This window comes from Podarcis erhardii (genome assembly GCF_964252035.2).
Source record: "Podarcis erhardii genome assembly, chromosome: 4".
Taxonomy (NCBI): domain Eukaryota; kingdom Metazoa; phylum Chordata; class Lepidosauria; order Squamata; family Lacertidae; genus Podarcis; species Podarcis erhardii.
In genome coordinates, this window is record NC_138508.1 from 42,492,452 (window position 1) to 42,512,052 (window position 19,601).

The window sequence follows — 19,601 nt, forward strand, 5'->3', positions numbered from 1 at the left end:
TAGCAGTAGGATAGTTGCTATGAGTTACTAACACATGAAAACAGGAGGGCTTGGAGCCCGCAACGATAAAAATATGTTTATGGGGAGGTGAAATACACTGAAATCTATGCTACTGTTGCAATTGATTTATCAAATGTCTGCAGTTCCCTTTCCAGCAAGAAATAGCAATAATAAACAGGAAGCCAAGATGGATGGTCTGTTATCTGGATCGCTTAATATGCTATTTTCCTCTGCCAGCTTGTTCCTCCTCTGTACTCTCCTGCTTTTGATTTTGAATTGAGTTTGGCACCTCCACTAAGTGCCAGACTCAGATCTATTCCCAGTGTACAATTACGAGAATAGGTGAATAAATGTCCTTGCTTACCTTTGTACAGGAACGAAGGTTAGCTCAGGTCACCATTTAACCTGAGGAAGTTATCTCTTAAAGAAGATGGTCATGAGGGGAGGGTTTGACTGCCTCTTTTGGAGTAAGGTACAACCACCCCAAGCTTCTTTTAATTGCACAAATGTCAGTTCCTGCTCTCACACAGTTTGGGGGCAGGGGAAGAAAAGAGAGAGACCCCTGGACATACCCAAAAATGTTGGTTGCCCCTTGGCTGGAAGCCTGAATGCTCATGCTCTCATTCTGCATCACTGTGGCTGGGAAGCAAATAGCAACTGAATGATGGCAGTGGAATAGACTTGTGTGTTTCCTCAAGCAGATTGCTAAAACCAAAACCTTTAAGAATATTAGAGCTGCATCCTGGCAGCCCTTGTGTATTTGTTGACTGTACACTTCAAATTTCTATCCCCCCCCCAAAAATATAGTCCCATGAAAATAACCTTTAGTTTCACATCTGCCTTGCGCCTGGATTATCAAATTTCTAAATGTGCAAAATGTCTCAATTTTCTGCCTGAAAATTTCCAAGAGGTATTCAGACCTCTTCCTTCCTCACCCAGTGTGTTCTTTTGTCCTCGTTCGTTATATATTTTTGGTTCACTTGTTGCTCATCCCTGTGGGAGGAAAGTTGGCCTTCAATTAGCGAGCATTCATGACAAGCCCATGTGTTACCTCCCCCCTACCGTTGCTGTGGTTACCACTGGTATGAACAAGAGCGGCTGGGTCAGCTGTAGTGTTTTTCAGCAGCCTACTTAACAGCCGGTATTAAAAACTAGGATCAGGGGGAGGTTCTGTGAAGCGGGGTGGAATTACGCAGCATTGGGAAGAGCGGTTATCTTTGAATTAATGCAGCTTGTGTAAAAGGAGGGGGGAATCAAAATGCTGAAAGGTGGGCGATGGCACAGTTATTTAGTGCTGTTTAATTTCTGTTGGAATATACAAGTCATCAGGTTCAGACCTAGGCATGGCCTCTGCCCCGCCTCCACCTCACCCCCGTGCTTTGAACTAGCCCCCAAGGAGAGAGCTTAGTGAATTCCTTTAGAGATTGAATTCTTCACATTAGACAGGGTGGTGGGCAGGAGGGAAGGGCGAGAAGAAATCTGTGAGACGAGAACAAAACACACACAGTCTTTGGGCGGGTGTGTGTGCTTTGTCTGAAGTGTATGCTGTATTCTGGAATCTGGCTGTAAACCGTTCTGTGGGAGTGTGGAGGGTGCAGCATGGTCCCTGGCAATCGAGGCTGATCTGACTGTTTTGACAGGATGTGCTGGAATACAGGGGTTGGCAGGTTGGCTACCACATCTGTTTTGTTTTGGAGGCCAGATCACAGTTTGAGAGTGCTTGGGATGTTCAATTCTCCAGATCTTTAGGCATTCACACTTGGCCTCAAACAATTCCCTAACTAGAAAACATGACCCCACACTCCAGGTATCTGCAGGCTTCTCCTACCTGGTAGCCTCTGATAGTTTTGGCCCACAACTATCAGCCCCAGCCAAAATGGTCAATGGTCAGGGACAATGGGGTTGGCAAAAAAAAAAAAAACCCACCAAAAAAAAACACACCATTTGGAGGGCACCAGAAAAGACTTGTTTAGAAGTTTTCTCTCCCTACATATTTGCTTTTTGTGGCTGAAAGTCATAAACATACATGCAACTGAGACTAGTGTTTAGTGCAGTTGCTGTTTTAAATGTGTATGAAGGAATAGGTACAGTGTTACATTCAGGGTCAAACCAGAGGAAATGTGGGAGATTTGTGATGGGATCTCCCAATGTTTAGTTTCTCTTTAAAGGGAAGGGGAGAATTGAATCAGGACTGCCATGTTGTTTTGAAGCCTTTTGCCCATGCCATTTTCCTGATCGGTACCTTTCATATGTTTACCCACGGCAAGGAAAATAGGAACTTTGGAGGGGCACAGTTAGATCAAGAAAATGCTACACTGTGAAGGAGTAGCACCCTTTTCCAGCATAACAGTGCTCGTATCCTCACCAGGTGTCTTAAACCATGGATTTGGGACCTTGTAGGGATAGCAGTAGAAAAGAGCAGGATTTGGTAGGAAGAAGCACTCTGAATAGTAAGAGTTAAAGATCCCTTCCCTGTTACATTGCTTCTCCAGTGCAAACTGCTTTCCCCCAGGAAAATGAGTTTCTGGCCTTTTGTTATGTGTGTAACATATAGTTCAGCCCAAAGATAGTTGCAAGAAAACTATTGGTGATAGAAACAATTATTGTTATAAGGAAATGTGAGCACATTATCTGCAGAGCCACTCATGATTGATGATGTTACAGTGGTGATATAACAGCAGCTTTGATGAAATGCAACAGGTGGCAAAGCATTACTAGACTTTAGAGTGCTTTTATTGTTGCTTTGACAATAGCCTCATGGTTAGGGGACCAGAAACATATACTGTAGTCTTAATAAGTATAGCCCTCTTTTTTATTCAATGGGGAAAACTAGAAGTAGGAAAGAATTGAATTCCAGTTGGTGATCTTAGTCTAAATTTTGCTTAATGCAGAACTGGCTGACTGATGTGGAGACAAGTTTGTATCTAGAATTCTGTAGCCAGTGGCTATCTTCCTGAAGGTAAAATATTGCCCTTTCTCATGAATGGATTCTAAATAAATACAGTAAAGCAAAATGGACTGATCTTATGGTCCATGCAGTTTATTTGGACTGTAATCCAGTCACATGGGATTAAGTTCCATTGAATCCAATAGCACTGCTAAATGAAGATGCATTAGGATTGCAATAACACTGTATTCAAGATGACTCTCCTTTTCTTGCCATTTCATGGTGCGCTTGTGGAGCTTCTGAGTGCCAAGAGACTTAATTCATACACATTTCTGTCTGAACATCCTACTGTAGGTCATCCACAGTAATTTTGTGGATTATTTTGACACTGGGATGGCGCCTTGTGGTGATTAACTTTTTGACCAATTAAGAAACCTGCAGGTCTCAGGATGATATCTAATCATGCTAATGAGGTGGCTCTTGAATTGGATATGAAATGTTTGATTGCAACCATTTAATCAAGAGCTGTAACAAAATATAGATGCATAAACATAGAAGGTGAAAATGTTAAACTTTGTATAGGTTACTACTTACCATGCTGATAAAATTACGTTTTCGGTGAAATTGGACCAATGTTTTGTAGAGCTGGGGTATTCACAAGAGCCAGGACCGATGGTGGAAATCATTCAGCTCTTTGCATTTTCCATTTTAACTGAGATCTTATCAGTTCTTTAACTGCAACAAAAAAATCCAGATTAAAACGCCAATTTTAGAAATATCAGTTTTCTTTAAGAGACCTTATCCCCAGCTCCCTGCATCTCTGGGTTTTTACCAGACATGTCTAAAAGTACCAAAGGCAGTCAAGGTTGGGATGACCCAAGCTGCTACTAACACAATTGTGTAGTACGCAGACAGTACTGTTTTACAATGTCAAGCCTTTCCTTTCTGTAAAGCACCTCTGAACCAGGTTGTTTCCATGTCAACTGGAAGCAATCTATGCAGGCTCAATGCAGAATTTATGACTGCTACGTATAATAAAGTCTCAAAAGGAATAGGCCATATATACTGAAAGTCTAGGCCAAAATGATTTTTTTTTTGGTCTTCATTAAGAGACATATGTGTGCATGAAGCTAAACAATGTAATATGTATAGTTACTATTTCTCCTGTGAAGCAGTGCTTCCTGCAGCTATTTCATATATCTACCCTTTACCTATTTTAAATCAGTATCAGTTTAAAGATGTGGAGAAAGGGAACTGCATCCATTCCTGTACAGTTCACTGAGAAATAAGAAAGGGGAGAAAGCTATTTTGCTGCCAAGCGATTCTATTTTGCTGCCAAGGAGTGTGGTGGAGTCTCCTTCTTTGGAGGTCTTTAAGCAGAGGCTTGACAAACATATGTCAGGAGTGCTCTGATGGTGTTTCCTGCTTGGCAGGGGGTTGGACTCGATGGCCCTTGTGGTCTCTTCCAACTCTATGATTCTATGATTCTATGATTCTATTCTATGATTCTATGAATCATACTAGTTTCTCATTTTTCTAATCTTAAATTCAGTTCTCCACATTTACATATCACATTTCTTTTTTAAAAAAGAAAGTCCTCATGAAAATTCATCAGCATTTTAGCGTGAATTTCTCTTAATAATATTTTTGTACATAATCTCACCTAATAAACCCTTTTTGGTAGTACTTTTCTCTAACAGAATAAATTTTGTATGTTATTTTCACTATTATATGCATTTTTATGCACACTTTACTCCAGCAGGTACATTTTTTTTTACATGTTACTTTGGCTGGCAAAGTCCATTGCAAAATTTGGAATAATGCAAATTTTGCAGGATGGCTGTGGGTTTGTTCTTGTACTGTTTTGGAAAGTGTGAATTCACTTCTAAATGTGAAACTGAATCAAATGTCTCCCCCATCCCTAGCATAGAGACCTCATCATAACGTAAGAGCAGGCTTCATGCTGAGGCAAGGGAGTGATTTTCCTGCACTAACCTCTCTCCTTCTTTCCCCTCCTCTGTCTTTTCTAGGCAGGACAGGGCTGTTTGCTGATCTCCTGCCCAGTTTTGCTGTGGAGATTATGCCAGGTACTCAGTCATCTAACACTTTATCCATTCTTCTTCTACTTTATCTTCCCATTCAACCACAGCATCTTGTGCATTCATCTGCTTGTGCATGTGCCCTTGGTTCCCCATCTTTTCCATAACAGCTTGCAACTAGCAATTGGGGAGAATAACCGGGGCTTTAGCAAGTGGCACGGAGCATGCTAAAACAACGGTGACTTTGTTGTTAGTCATGGGACCATTCACTTGGGTCACTTCCATATCAACCTGTCCATCAAGTATTCATCCAGATTTGTTTTCACAAAGTTTGCAGGGAGATTCTATGATGCCTGCTGTTTATTGAGTATTCTTTCTGATTTGTTTGTATGATGTTGCATCAATAATAATAATAATAATAATAATAATAATAATAATAATAATAATTTATTATTTATACCCTGCCCATCTGTCTGGGTTTCCCCAGCCACTCTGGGCAGCTTTCAACAGAATACAGTGGTACCTCGGGTTACATACGCTTCAGGTTACATACGCTTCAGGTTACAGACTCCGCTAACCCAGAAATAGGGCTCAGGTTAAGAACTTTGCTTCCGGATGAGAACAGAAATCATGCTCCGGCGGCGCAGCGGCAGCGGGAGGCCCCATTAGCTAAAGTGGTGCTTCTGGTTAAGAACAGTTTCAGGTTAAGTACGGACCTCCGGAGCGAATTAAGTACTTAACCCAAGGTACCACTGTATTAAAATACAATAGTCTATTAAACATTAAAAGCTTCCCTAAACAGGGCTGCCTTCAGATGTCTTCTAAAAGTCTGGGTAGTTGTTTTTCTCTTTGACATCTGGTAGGAGGGCGTTCCACAGGGTGGGTGCCACTACCGAGAAGGCCCTCTGCCTGGTTTCCTGTAGCTTTGCTTCTCGCAGTGTGGGAACCACCAGAAGGCCCTCGGAGCTGGACCTCAGTGTCCGGGTAGAACGATGGGGATGGAGACGCTCCTTCAGGTTTACTGGACTGAGGCCGTTTAGGGCTTTAAAGGTCAGCACCAACACTTTGAATTGTGCTCAGAAACGTACTGGGAACCAGTGTAGGTCTTTCAAGACAGGTGTTATGTGGTCTCGCCGGCCACTCCCAGTCACCAGTCTACCTGCCACATTCTGTATTAGCTGCTATGTTGCATTCTACCCGCAAATTAGTGACAGTCTAGAAGCAGCTTTGGTAAGTAATTAAGTTTTTTGTTCAGCAGCGTCCCACAGCTAAAGCTACCCAGACATACATGGATAAGCGGTTTGGTAGTATTTGAGGGTTGATATTTTAAAAACCCTACAGGCAAGATAGATTTAGGGTATTATTCAATCTACTGCTGCAATGGATACTCCAGTGTTGTTTATATAAAGCTGTTGTGTGTATCCCTATGTTGGTGTAGCTGGAGACTGCTACTACTGGGAAAATCCTAACTTGCACATACAACTGAACACAATACAACTGTACAGCACTATATGGAGGAACTGCTATTTTCTTAAAATTTACCACTTAGTAGATTGCTGTCTGTGCCTACCCATTGCTTTTTTGGCTTTTGCTATGAGAGATGGGCAAAAGCACTTTTCTTTTCTTGGGGCAGTACAATCTTTGGATAATTATAGCTTTATTTGGGTCTCCAGGTAAATATTAGGTATAATGGAATCAATCTATAGATCATAGCATAGGTGCTGACTCCTAGGGGCCGAGGCAGTTTTTTATGAGGGGCCTGGGCCCCTGCCCCATTCTGCACTTTTGGTGATGTTTTCGTGACGTTTTCGGGTCATTTCCAGGTTCTGTATAATGCGTGTGTGCATGGTTGCATACTTATTGAACGTGCATAAATAGGGGGTTGCCTGTATGGAGTGAAAAATATTGAAGGTGGCCTTTCCTTCTAAGCATTAATAGATGTTTTCATTTATCAAATTCAATTGATTTACATGTCCTTTAGTATTCCCCAAAGACACTCATTCCGAGGTTTTTGTAAACACACACACACACACACACACACACTGAATTAATCTAAATAGTCCTAACATTTTGACACATTTGCATCTCTCTCTTTCTAGAGTGGGTGTTTGTAGGCTTGGTGATCCTGGGCGTCTTCCTCTTCTTCCTCCTGGTTGGGATCTGCTGGTGCCAGTGCTGTCCTCATAGCTGCTGTTGCTACGTCCGCTGCCCCTGCTGCCCAGATACCTGCTGCTGTCCACGGGCACGTGAGTGACTTGTTCACAATGTGGACGAAATTGTGAAGCACTTTTTCATATAGATACACTATCTTCCTTGCCGTATTCATTGCTAAAATGATATTTCTCCTCCTGTGCTTCTCACAGAACTGAAGGATCCAGCTGTCAGCCCTAAAGTATTGTTGCTCATTAAAATCAGGCTGACGAATTGCCTTGGGAACTGAGAAGCCAAACGTGTATCGGGTGACCTTTCACAAAGCAGAGTTTCATATGGATGTCAATCATCCATGGGGTGACTGCAAAATAGATTGGCTCTAATCCAGCCACAGCTATGTTCAACTTGTGGGTTCTGGGTGGCGTTGAGCAGCTAGTTCTTATGAGGCTTTAAAACACCCTTTGAACAGCCCCTTGGAAAGAGGATTATCAGTATTCCTTCCTGCTAGCCTTTTGAAAAATCCATGAAGGCCCATCTGTTTGTTCAGGCTTTCAGTGGTTTGGATGAGAGGAGTATATATCTGTATAGGGTTGGGCTCTATAGTAGAGCATCTGTTTTGCATGCCAAATGTCCCAGTTTCAAACTCTGGCACGCCCAGGTAGGACTGGGAAAGAACCCTTTCTTAAATCCTATAGAGCTGCTGTCAGTTAGTGTAGACAATACTGAACTAGATGGACCAATGGTCCAACACGGTATAAGGCAGCTTCCTTGGGTCTCTTGCGTGCAATGGTGGCTTTCCATCAGTAGTAAGCAAATACACCTGTGCAAACTGGGGCACTCCATTTTGGTCTTATCTTCTACTGCAGCTGCTTTTTCCTTCTGGGAAACACCTCATGAGGGTTGGTGAACCCTCTGAACAGAAGGAAAATAATGTGGAGAGATACAGTAGATAGGGGGATTTTCAAAAGCCAGCAATGGAATCAACTCATTGTTTTTACTGTTAACTTTGAAAAGGTGGGTTGCTGGTTTTTTTTAAAAAAGTGACTGCATAATTACTGATGAATTTTGACGTCTCCTTGATATTTGTGAGTGACTTCAGTCAACAGCAGAAGCCAAATGAACATATGTTAAATAAATCTAAAGATGGACCAGTCAGCTGAATGGTGACTGGATGTTCATAGCAATGCAGATGTAAATGAGCAGCCAGGTGTGCATCTTAAATCCATCTGGTGGCATGCACAGAAGCTTTCTTCCACACACAGATCTTGCTGGATCAGGGTGACTGTGTGGAAAGAAATATCAGTCACATGAATGCTCAGTGCACACCTGTGTCTGCTGTGAGAAGCCAAATCCCATTCTGATATAAGTTGGAATCTTTGGCCAACTAGTTGCAGGCTTTTAATACATGCTTGAGGCTTCCAGTAGTATTAAAGGTGAACTGCTATGACGCTATAAGATAAATTAAACAGAATCTATTTACATGGTGAATGCTCTTTGCTAATTAGGCTTCTGGGTAATTTCCCTCAAATTTCATTTAGGTTCTGCATTTGTTTACTTGGTGGTTTAATTATTTTTAATTAACCCCCTTTTTAAATAAACGAATCCTCTGATTATTTTGCAGAAATATACTTGATAGAAAGTCTTGTTATGACCTGAATCTGATTTTGCTGCTGAAGATATATAGACCGTAGTATCTCTGAAACATGAAAACATTTCTGATGACACTTGCTGAGCTTGTTTGTTTAAAATGGGTTCAGTATCATCTCATTTAAAAGATCTTGGAAGAATCAATTGGCTGTTGCAATTTCTGTTGCTAAAATCAAAAGCAGTTACAAACTGTTAAATGGGAAGCACTACAGGGTGAATGCTTCATTTTTAATTATTACCTTTTTTTCCCAGTGTATGAAGCAGGAAAGGCTGCGAAGGCTGGATACCCTTCAACTGTTACATCAATCCCTGGGCCTTATTATATTCCCTCTGTCCACTCTGCGGCTGGAGTCCCATCTCATGCTGTCCTGATGGAGAAGTCACACCTTCCTCCCTTGGCAGCAAGTGAATCCAGCGCAGGAGGACAAAGTGGTAATCTGGATGCTTTCTGGGTCTTTGTCAGAATATATCAGCAGGGCCCTCAAATGAAGCAGAATGGGAGGAAAATGTATACAAGTGTATTCACAGGGAATTAAATTAACAAAACCAAGGGATATCCTCATTCTAACTAGGAAAGTTTCGAGATTAGGAAAGGGTGACTTTTCCTGAAAAATAAGGTACAAACTTCTTTGTATGTTTTTTGATGGACAGTTGTATATCAAAATTAAGAAATGTGCGAGTTTGCATAATCATGCAAAGTAAAAACACAAATCCTTTTTGTACCTCTGCTTCATGTCTACCACTCATGAGCAAAAATTTATGGTATTATATATATTTTTCCACCACATATTTTGCCTGGAACTTTTTAGAAGAAAGCCATGCCCCATTTCAAGTGTTCAGTGTGGTGGCAGCATGCCCAGTGCATATTTCCATGTGCTTTTGGTTATGTCACACATGCCTTGAATCAGTACTGATCTGTGCTTAAGAGACAGAGAAAAACTTTGTGCAATCCTATGGACATTAGTCAGCAGCAGGTTCTGCTGAACGTAGTGGAACGTGCTTAGGATAGCGCTACATGCCTTTTTGCTTATCAGTGATAGGCAGCCAAAGAAAATGGCAGGTGTTCTTTATCAACAGTCCTGTGCAATACTTTAGGATCAAATGCTTGTACTACTAGCTCTTGAAACGGCATGTGGCATTTCGGAAGGAAGAATCTAATTGGTAATAGCAGCACTGCACTAAGATGACATTCCTGAAAAAGCAATTGATGACTAAATGCTGGCAATAAAGCTCCTGTGTCCTTGTACTAGTGTACTGACCTTTTGAAGGATCATTGGAAAAGTCATTGGAAAAAAGGGTTTAAATAATCTGTGCATTTCTGCTCTCCTCCACTGAAAATAAGAATGGATGAGTTAAGGGGAACTGTTAAAACATTCTTTCATTATTAACAAAAAGATCTGGAGCAGATTCAGGAGTGATAAATCAGTATTTGACCAAAAGCAGAATTATATTGAACTGAAAAGTATCATAAACAACCCAACATGTTGTGTGTGTGCTTTAAATGTCACTGCACAGAAATGGCTGTACTGAACTAGGATGCTCAATTGACACATACTTTGAAAAACAAACCAACAACCCACTGCATTTTTCATTTCATTGGTATCGGACATGGTGTTGGGTCTGCTTCTCTGAAACTACCGTATTTTTCGCCCTATAGGACACACCGGCCTATAGGACACACCTAGTTTTTTGGGGGGGAAATAAAGGGGGGGGAGTTATTCCCCCCCCAGCCGCGGCTTCAGCGCGCCCCACGCTCTGGGCAGCAGGAACTCCTGCAGGCTCCCCAGGCTTGCGGATATCTGCCCGACATGCGGGGCGCTCTGCTTCAGCGCGCTCCGGGCAGCAGGCTGCTATCCGCAGCCTAGGGAGCCCTGCGGGAACTTCCGCGGGCTCCCCAGGCTTGCTGATAGCTTCCTGAAGCCTGGAGAGCAAGAGGGGTCGGTGCGCACCGACCCCTCTCGCTCTCCAAGCTTCAGCGAAAGCCTGCATTTGCCCCATAGGACGCACACAGATTTCCCCTTCATTTTTGGAGGGGAAAAAGTATGTCCTATAGGGCGAAAAATACGGTACTTTAAATTGGTTGCATACATTATAAAGCACGGCTAAATCCTTCCCCAGGACGCGGGTGGTACTTTGGGTAAAACCTCAGCGCCTAGGGCTTGCCGATCGCATGGTCAGCGGTTCGAATCCCCGCGGCGGGGTGAGCTCCCGTCTTTCGGTCCCAGCTCCTGCCCACCTAGCAGTTCGAAAGCACCCCTAAGTGCAAGTAGATAAATAGCTTTATAGCGGGAAGGTAAACAGCGTTTCCGTGTGCTGCGCTGGCTCGCCAGAGCAGCTTCGTCACGCTGGCCACGTGACCCGGAAGTGTCTCCGGACAGCGCTGGCCCCCGGCCTCTTAAGTGAGATGGGCACACAACCCTAGAGTCGGACACGACTGGCCCATATGGGCAGGGGTACCTTTACCTTTACCTTAAATCCTTCCCACCCTCTCACTTCTCAGGTACCAGGCATGGGCAATTGTTATAAATACTGTTGCATGGGTTACTATAATCATCTCTGATTTATATGGAATAGCTAATGGAATCAAATCCTGACTGAATGACTCACAAGAACTTTACTGACCACACTAGACATTTCTTTAAGGTTGCAAATATGTTGCACTTACTTGGGAGTAAGTCCCATTAAGCTCATTTTTTATTTTAGGAGTCTCTTCCTTAATTGTTTGGGATCAGTCAACAGATCTAAACTCACTCTGATATTAATATCTACATTCCACAAAATAGGGTATAAATTTTTTCTACTACACAGCTGCAATTGGGGGGGGGGGGAAGGATGACTAATTTCCCTGTCAATTACAGAAATTATGCAAGCTACCCAAATAGATATCCAAAGGCCAAAAAAACCTCTGGGTCTTCAAGAGATGATGACCGTATAATGCCACTCTAATTTCCATCAAGGTCACTAGCAGTTAAAAAGTCACTTTCATAAATGGATAAGATGAATAAAGTTTTATCGTAATAATAAAGAGACATTCATATTGGAAGAAGCACCACGTCATAGACAGTCTTGTTGGGAAGAGGCAATAAACACAATGTTTGAGGAAACTGGCATTCACTGCTGTTATTCAAATTAGGCATGATCCCACACTTTATAGTTCCATATTTTAAAGGTCCACTTATTTCAGTGCCAGAGAAGAATGTGTTGACTTTTCCACTAAAATCTTCAGGGTTTGGAAGTGTGGTTTCCCTATGGCTTTTGAGTTAACGAACACATAAGATTCTGTTCTCCCCTGCAATCAGGAACTAGTTAGGCATCCTGATTTGATTCTTAGTTTAGGAGAACTTGAAAGTTATTTTTTGGAAAGAATTCATACTGACCAGTTATTTACTACTTCTCCAATAGTGCGGAAAGGCTACCGAATCCAGGCTGACAAAGAGAGAGATTCTATGAAGGTGCTGTACTATGTCGAGAAAGAATTGGCTCAGTTTGACCCATCGAGGAGGATGCGAGAGAGATGTAAGAGATGGAACTTGTTCAGCTATTTCTAGTAAAACCCAACAATGTTTCATTCAAAATAGAATGGAATGTTAATGCAGAAGACTGGGCTACTAACAGGATGCAAAGTTTCTTCAACAAGGCATCCACCTTTCTTAATTGCACCACATGCACATTCATCTCCCTCCCTGTCATTTTTTTAAAAGTTGGAAACAGTTTTTAAAATATTGGAAAAAAGTGCTTCAGGAAAGGGGTGGAATGTGAGTTAGTAGTGCCATCAGTTTCCACCAACCAGCAGGGTGAACAATTGCCTTCTGCTGTAAAGACACAGAAATGGTTTCTTCTGAGTTCAGTCCGGGAGAGAAAAACACAGTGAATGCATTTCCACATAGGGCTCACCCCCACATTATGTATGTCTGTACACATCCATCATTTCTAGCAAAAGACGGCAGGAAATAAATTGCTACACACTGAGGTGGTCCAAGTCACTGACTCATCAAGTCCATTCAGATACGTCTAATACAGGTTTTTTTTTAAAAAAAACCAACCGATAAAAATGCTGCCCTCTATTTTTAGCATACACATTCAATAGATTCAGCCCATTAGTGCCACTTGGTCCTGGCTGTCAGAGATACACAAGCTGCCTCAATCACTTGACAGACTCAAGGAATGACTTTAATCACAGCTTTGAGGGGGAAAAACTAAAAAATTACATGGTGTTCTCAAGCAGTCATCACTGAACATGCTGCCATTTCCACCCACAAGAAATACTATAAAAAGGTTTCCTCCAGATTGGGATGCCTAGGATTCAGATGTCACTATGTGCAGTGGGTTAGGCAATGGGGGTGATGGGAGGGAAAGAGCGTGTCATTTTAAAAAGCTAAGTTTGGTGAATCACACAGAGCCGGTCTATCTCCCACTCCAGAAAGAGTGAGACAGAATGCATATAATTCTGACACACAGTAGGGTGCTTCTCCTATGTTTTATTGCTATGGAGGAGTACCTGTGAAAAAATGCATATGGAAATCTTTATGAGCAATACAATGTTTACAATGGTTTTGCTTTAAGAATCCAAAAAAACTACTTGGCTGCACTCAGGGGCTGGAACATGCTCTGTTGATTCCCTGTACGTTTTTCCTTTTGAGCAGCAGACCCTCACGCCAAGTTAGAAATGCTTTTCTAAGACCTTCTTACTTTCTTACATGAAAGACTGTTGATGGTGAGAGACAGTACTATATCTCTCACTGACACATAGAGGTAGCCTTGTGGTTATTTGGATCTGTAAAGGAGCAGGTGGCGCTGTGGTCTAAGCCACTGAGCCTCTTGGGCTTGCTGATTGGAAGGTTGGCAGTTCGAATCCGTGTGACGGGGTGAGCTCCCATTGCTCTATACCAGCTTCTGCCAATCTAGCAGTTCGAAAGCACACCAGTGCGAGTAGATAAATAGGTACTGCTGCGGCGGGAAGATAAATGGCATTGCTCGTGTCACGGTCCTCCATGTGCCAGTAGCAGTTTAGTCATGCTGGTCTGTACACAAACACTGGCTCCCTTGGCCTGAAAAGCGAGATTTGCTCCATAACCCCATAGTCGCCTTTGACTGGACTTAACCATCCAGGGGTCCTTTCCCTTTCCCTTTCCCCTTTTGCCTTCTTTGGATCCACTTTTTTTCTCATTTTTTCCTGAATTGGTGCTTTTACAAGTGCCATTTAATGTTTGTTCTGTAGTCTGTCTTGTTCTGTGGCAGCACTTATGCTTTGGAACTGCCCGCCTATTAGGCAGATGCCCTCACTATACTGTTTTAGATTACAGCTTTTTAGTGCCTTTATTTCAGCAAACCTACCCAGAAATGAAATATAATTTAGTCATGTATCCTCATTTTTTAAAATTGCAGATTTTATCTGTGTAGCATTGATAATTATTGTATGTGCACTGCTTTGATTTTTTTTTTATTGGTTTATATTTTTTAATTAAAAAAGGGTAAAGGAAAAACAGTTTTAGCATTGCTTTTGATAACTAAATCCACATTTCTGATAAGGTTGGTTTAACAGGGACAAGTCTTACTCCACCACCATTATTATTATTATTATTATTATTATTATTATTATTATTATTTTATTTATTGAATTTATATACAGACCTATACCTGGGGGTCTCAGGGCGGTTCACAGAATAAAATCAAAATATAAAACCACACAAATACATAATAAAAATAAAACCAACAACCCAATAGCCCCCTCACCATTTTTATAGTTCTCTCTCACCCATTCACACAATGTTTACTTTCATAAAAGAAAAAATTCTACAGGTAATCATCCATCCAGAAAGGATGGATCTGTTATACAATATTTAGATATTCTATACAACATCTAGTGTTTCTTGAGGAATTAATTCTGTTCCGGTATGTGAAGGCTCTCCAACAATCCATGAGTGTTAGATTGCTATTTTTCCCAATGTCTTCTGAGTTATTTTTATCATCTCCATGGTTTCCAGCATTTCTGTGCCTTCTTTCATCCCAGACAATAACACCATCTCAGAGCTCAGCTCCTTGCATGAGGAAGATGCCAACTTCCGCCAATCTTACCGCCAGGTGCGCAGGAAGCTGCTTCCCCCTTCAGGAGACATGGATGGTGATGCAGAATACTGGGCAGGAGTCATCAGTGGAGGTGGCACATCTAGGCCACAGACATGCTCTGATTACAGGGCAGAGAGGGGCAGCCTGAGGCTCAGGTGAGTGCAGCTCCTGGGAGAAGGGGAAAAAAGGAAGGGAGGGAGAATGCCTTTTGCTCTCCTGATTTCCCTCCTTTTTCTTTCTAATTATTGCGGTCCACATTTTTTAGGAGGGGGCAGGGGGAGGTGCTTGAATGACAATGAAGAGAGTAAGAATCAAAAGTGACAAAGATGGTGAGGAGCTTTGAGAAAAATTCCTGTGAATAAAGGCTGAAGGACCTGAGTGTGTTTACGTCCAGAGAAGAGATTAATATAAAAGGTGATTGAAAATGTCCTTCGATCAGCGGGGAGCCCTGGTTGATGCTGTTGCCGCTGGATGTTGCCTTCTTGGTGCTGACCCACAGCAAGGCCTTCTTAGTAGTGGTTTCCCATTTGTGGAATTTCCTTTATTTATTTTCTTTCTATCCCAACTTTCTCCCAGCATGAATTAAAACAAACCAGGGAAGGCCCTCCCTGGTGAGGTTTCTCTCTCTTTCCCCACTCCCTCATTATAAACATTGAAGAGGAATTTTTGAAAATGCCTGTTCACCCAAACACCTGACGGGTGAAAGATCCTATTTGCAACAACCTTGGAATTATTAGTTGTTGTGAGGTTATATGACTGTTTTTATATGCTTTAAAATATTCTTCATTGTTCTTAAATGTTTTAAATATGTTTTACTTTATTTTAATTGTATTCTTTTTACTACTCCATTGTTTGTTCTCCTAAGCTCTTTTGGGAGAAAGGGTGGGATAGCAATTCTATATATATATACATGTGTGTGTGTATCCTTTGCTAGGCAGAAGGATATTAGGCTGCTGGCATATGTCATTCAGGTGCTTCGCTTGGGGTTTATTGCTTGTTCACCCTAGGTGAGCAGGCAAGTCTAGTTACAAGACTGGCTTACTGATTTGAAACAGAAAAGATGAACCATTTCCCGTCTCTTTCAGCCAGCAGAGATGCAAGTCAGAAATGCTCTCAAGGAAGAGTTTCTCCATGGGAGTGCCGGCTGTCTCCATGGATGAACTTGCAGCCTTCGCCGAGTCCTACAGTCAGCACGTCTGTCGGACAGAAGGCCCTCAGGAGCCCCGGCGCTTTGAGAGGACAGGATCCAGAGGAGTACATGGAGGTGCAGTGCAACACCCAGAAAACTCATCCGATGAGTATTATGGCAAGCACAGGGCAGGAAACCGTGAGCCATTGACAGATTCGGATCGGGGCTGGACGTATAGCCCACCCAGGAGACGTCCCCACGAAGAGAAACACTTGCCTAGGCTAGTGTGTCGGACACCGGGAGGGAGTCAGAAGTACGACCACTCCTACCTTACCAGTGCCCTTGAGAGGAAATCGCGAAGCTATGATGAAGGTGGTGATCATGGCGGGACACCTTCAAAGTTTAGCTCGCAATCCAGCCAGAGAGGAGGGACATATTATGCTTGGTCGCCACCATCCACTTACAAACCAGGGCAGCAGCAGCAGCAGCAGCAACAACAACAACAACAACAACCTCCACAGCAAGAGGAAGGGGAAGACACTCTGCCGCCATACAGCGAAAGGGAGTTGAGCCGAGGCCCTTCATACAGAAGCAGAGAACAACCAAGCCTGAATAACTCAGATAAGAAAAGGAAGAAAGAACCCAAGAAAACAGTGAGGCCATGTCTGACACTCCTGATCCAAATGGGCTGAGCAAGAATCACCAGGCAGGGTGGCTAGGTTCTGGGCTGATGGGGCAACAACTTAGGGCCGCTTCGTAGTCAATGTTTTTGTACTCTGGTTCTGTTACTCAAGTTGCAACTGGGGAAAGATCTCAGCCCTGCTTGCATAGCTGTTGCAGGGGGAGCCTGAAAATCGTGGCCACTTTCATGTTTCAGTCTTAGGCCTTGGAATCTGAGTACAAAATGCATTATTAAAAAATCTGCCTTGATTCAGAGAACTGAAGAGTACAAAGAGGAATATCTTGAGCAGAAGGTGGCAGGTTAGGGGTTGATAATAAGAAAGGAAGCAAAATAATCTAATTTTAGTAAATCGTAAATGAATTCTGGGTCACTAGTTGCTTGCAGAATTCTGGCAATAGTTGCTTGATTTGATCCTAGTGACCTGAGTAGAAAGGCACTTCTTTTAAAAGTTTCCAAAGTTCAGAGTCTAGACAACATTTGGAAGTGGCATCTGTTCACCTTATTTTTTGAGCAGTTGGAACAGTTAACTATCTGTCTACTCGTGTTGTTGGATGGGAAAGTTGAAAACCTATATATTTCCTTCTTAATAACTTGTTGCTTACAACTTGTTGAGTAGTTAAAAGTGTATTTGCACTAGCTGACAATCCACTGATGTGCCAAATTAATTTAGAAGGCTGCCTGGTGCAGTTTGTGACTGACCGGTCAGAAAATTGCCCACTGATCACTCAGTAAAGGAAGCACATTCATGTCAGCTCTGGCCATAAAGAAGTACTGAGAGCACAAATGTATAACTAGAGAATTACTGATCTGAGGAAGATCAGTTAGTGCAATTATCTTGGCTTGGGTGGTGGAGAAAGGAAGGTCCAAGTGCCATCTGGCAGCTTACAAGGAGCTGCTGTGACCCTTGTACTTGTGGTGAGATTTCTGGTTTTTATCTAGATTCATCCAGACTTCCTTTTGTGCCACGTTTCTGGGTACAGGTTCTGGCTGTCCAGGTCCAGGTCGAGTGGTTTTCTTTTGACCCAGTGCTTTCCCCAGAACAACTTGTGTTTTACAACTGAATTGAAGCAAATGGCAATCAGTTTTTTTGCAGATTGCCGTTTGTGTCAATTCAGTGGTAAATGTGGATTTTCCCAGGGAAAGCACTGGGACACTGCCCCCCCCCAAAAAAAACCCCACACCACTCGGACACAGAGCTTTAAAGTGTGGACCTGTGCACAAAGTACAGCACAAAAGGAAATCTGGATGAGCAGTTAATTTTGAATATAGACAATGCCACAAAAAGCCTTCCTGAAGCAGGTTGTGTGGAGCCTTGAGAAACTGCACTCTGAGCTCATGATGAAGCACTTAAATGAACAATTACCCTGGACATGGTTTGAACCAGGAATGAAAACAAGGGGTCTTCCAGCAGGCTTTCAGAAGGTACAAATTGGCCCCTTCATATTGAGGCTGTGAGATTGGTGGGCAGGTGGTTAAAGATAGAAAGATTTGATAAATGCCACCATAAAGCTAGTTAGCATGTAGGGAAGCCCCACTGTAAGAGGCTACTTAAAGCTTCTGAAAGCAGAAGCCAAGCACCCAATTTTGGTTCCCTGCTGAGGATACATTTTTTTCTTCATGTTATGAGAGATGTGATTTAGTGTTTCACAGTGTTTGCCTCTCTTTTCCCCCTCAGAATGAGTTCCCAACAAGGATGTCCCTCGTGGTGTGATGCTGTTGTAGAAGACTTGGAAAACAGAAACAGTGATACTGCTGAGTCACACAGGCTTCCAAGATGTGTGTTCTCACCTGATAATATTCAGACTCTTGTCTGTTTCAACATGTGAATAGAGATCTTGTGCAGAAGCTAGTTCCAACCAGTTGCTCTCATCCAGTCAACCCCTTGGAAAGGGGAAGCTCAGTTGACAAGGAAATGAAACATGGAGAAGATTTCTTTTGCCAAGCTCATCTTCTGATCTCCCAGCAAAGATGGTGTCTCCATATTTTCATCCTCAGTCATCTTTGAACCCACAGTATTATGGGAGCTGCTTTCTTGTATGATATATATTCCTTCCCCGATATGACTGACTTCTCACTTGTACTGCTCTGCATCCTAGATTTGACAGGGAAAGTTGCCACAGGTTCAAAGGGCTCTCACCATTTGCTCTTTCTTCCTATGCTGAGACTTCTTGAAAAGGCATTTTCAAGAAATACTGCAAAATCAATTCTGCACCCATCTGGAAATGATCCCAAACTGAGAACTGGGGCACTGCATTAAGGAGGACAGGGTAATATTGAGGAACATATTGGAGTTCCTGTAAATTTTTTTTTTTTAATATCCTCATTCAGGAATGGGAGCCACCAGTGAGATTAATGTTTTGTTTTGAAAGTGAAACTTAGTAGATTTTGCTGTAATGAGAATGTGCCATGTTATTTCACTGTTGTCTGATATGATGTATCAGCATTGCCTTACAGTTGAACTATAGCCATAAAAGGCTTCAGCTAGTTCTGCTGATTGGTCGTTTCGTAAGCAGAGCTCAAGCTTGGGTTCTGCTGACAATGATTTTTTTTCTTAATAAAGCCAACTAGTAGACAACAACAGACCTAGAATGAGAAAATCAGGGTGCAAAAGAGGGGAAAATAGCCATTGCTTTTATACTTCTACAAGGACCAATATTGCTCCTTTTCTGGTAATTGGCTGCGGCCATTCAATAAGGCAACAGAAAATTTGAACAATAAATAGGTTGGGTGAAACACCAGCTTTGAAAGTTACTTCATTGTTCACATTTTGTTCTTCTAAAGAATCAATAGCCCAAGAATCTGCCACAATGCTGGGAAGGCAGATCTAGTTCAGAAGTGGCACATGATCCTCAAGAACTTGTTTTATGCTTGGGCTAAGTAGTCAAAATTGAGTGTGATGTCTGACTGCTGTAACCATTGCCTGGGCTCTAGCACTTCTGAGGAAGCAGTGAAGCCAAAACTGAACTGGGTATTTCATACTTCCTTGAAGCTGGCCAGTCC

At 42.4% G+C, this 19,601-nt stretch overlaps 1 protein-coding gene across 4 annotated transcripts in view; it reads left to right on the forward strand.

The window, feature by feature from the left end:
- Window positions 1-19,352, forward strand: part of ILDR2 (immunoglobulin like domain containing receptor 2) — a 40,518-nt gene extending 21,166 nt beyond the window's left edge. Inside the window, exons 4-10 of one of the 4 annotated variants that reach the window (XM_081858479.1) lie at window positions 4,918-4,974; window positions 7,026-7,172; window positions 8,977-9,156; window positions 12,127-12,240; window positions 14,735-14,945; window positions 15,876-16,625; window positions 18,277-19,352. In XM_081858479.1, the coding sequence (XP_081714605.1) occupies window positions 4,918-4,974; window positions 7,026-7,172; window positions 8,977-9,156; window positions 12,127-12,240; window positions 14,735-14,945; window positions 15,876-16,611 (1,445 nt within the window). In that variant the 3' untranslated portion in view covers window positions 16,612-16,625; window positions 18,277-19,352. The remainder of the gene's footprint in view (window positions 1-4,917; window positions 4,975-7,025; window positions 7,173-8,976; window positions 9,157-12,126; window positions 12,241-14,734; window positions 14,946-15,875; window positions 16,626-18,276) is intronic. The other 3 variants (XM_081858480.1, XM_081858481.1, XM_081858482.1) reach the window with 3 other exon arrangements.
- The last annotated feature ends 249 nt before the right edge of the window (window positions 19,353-19,601 follow it).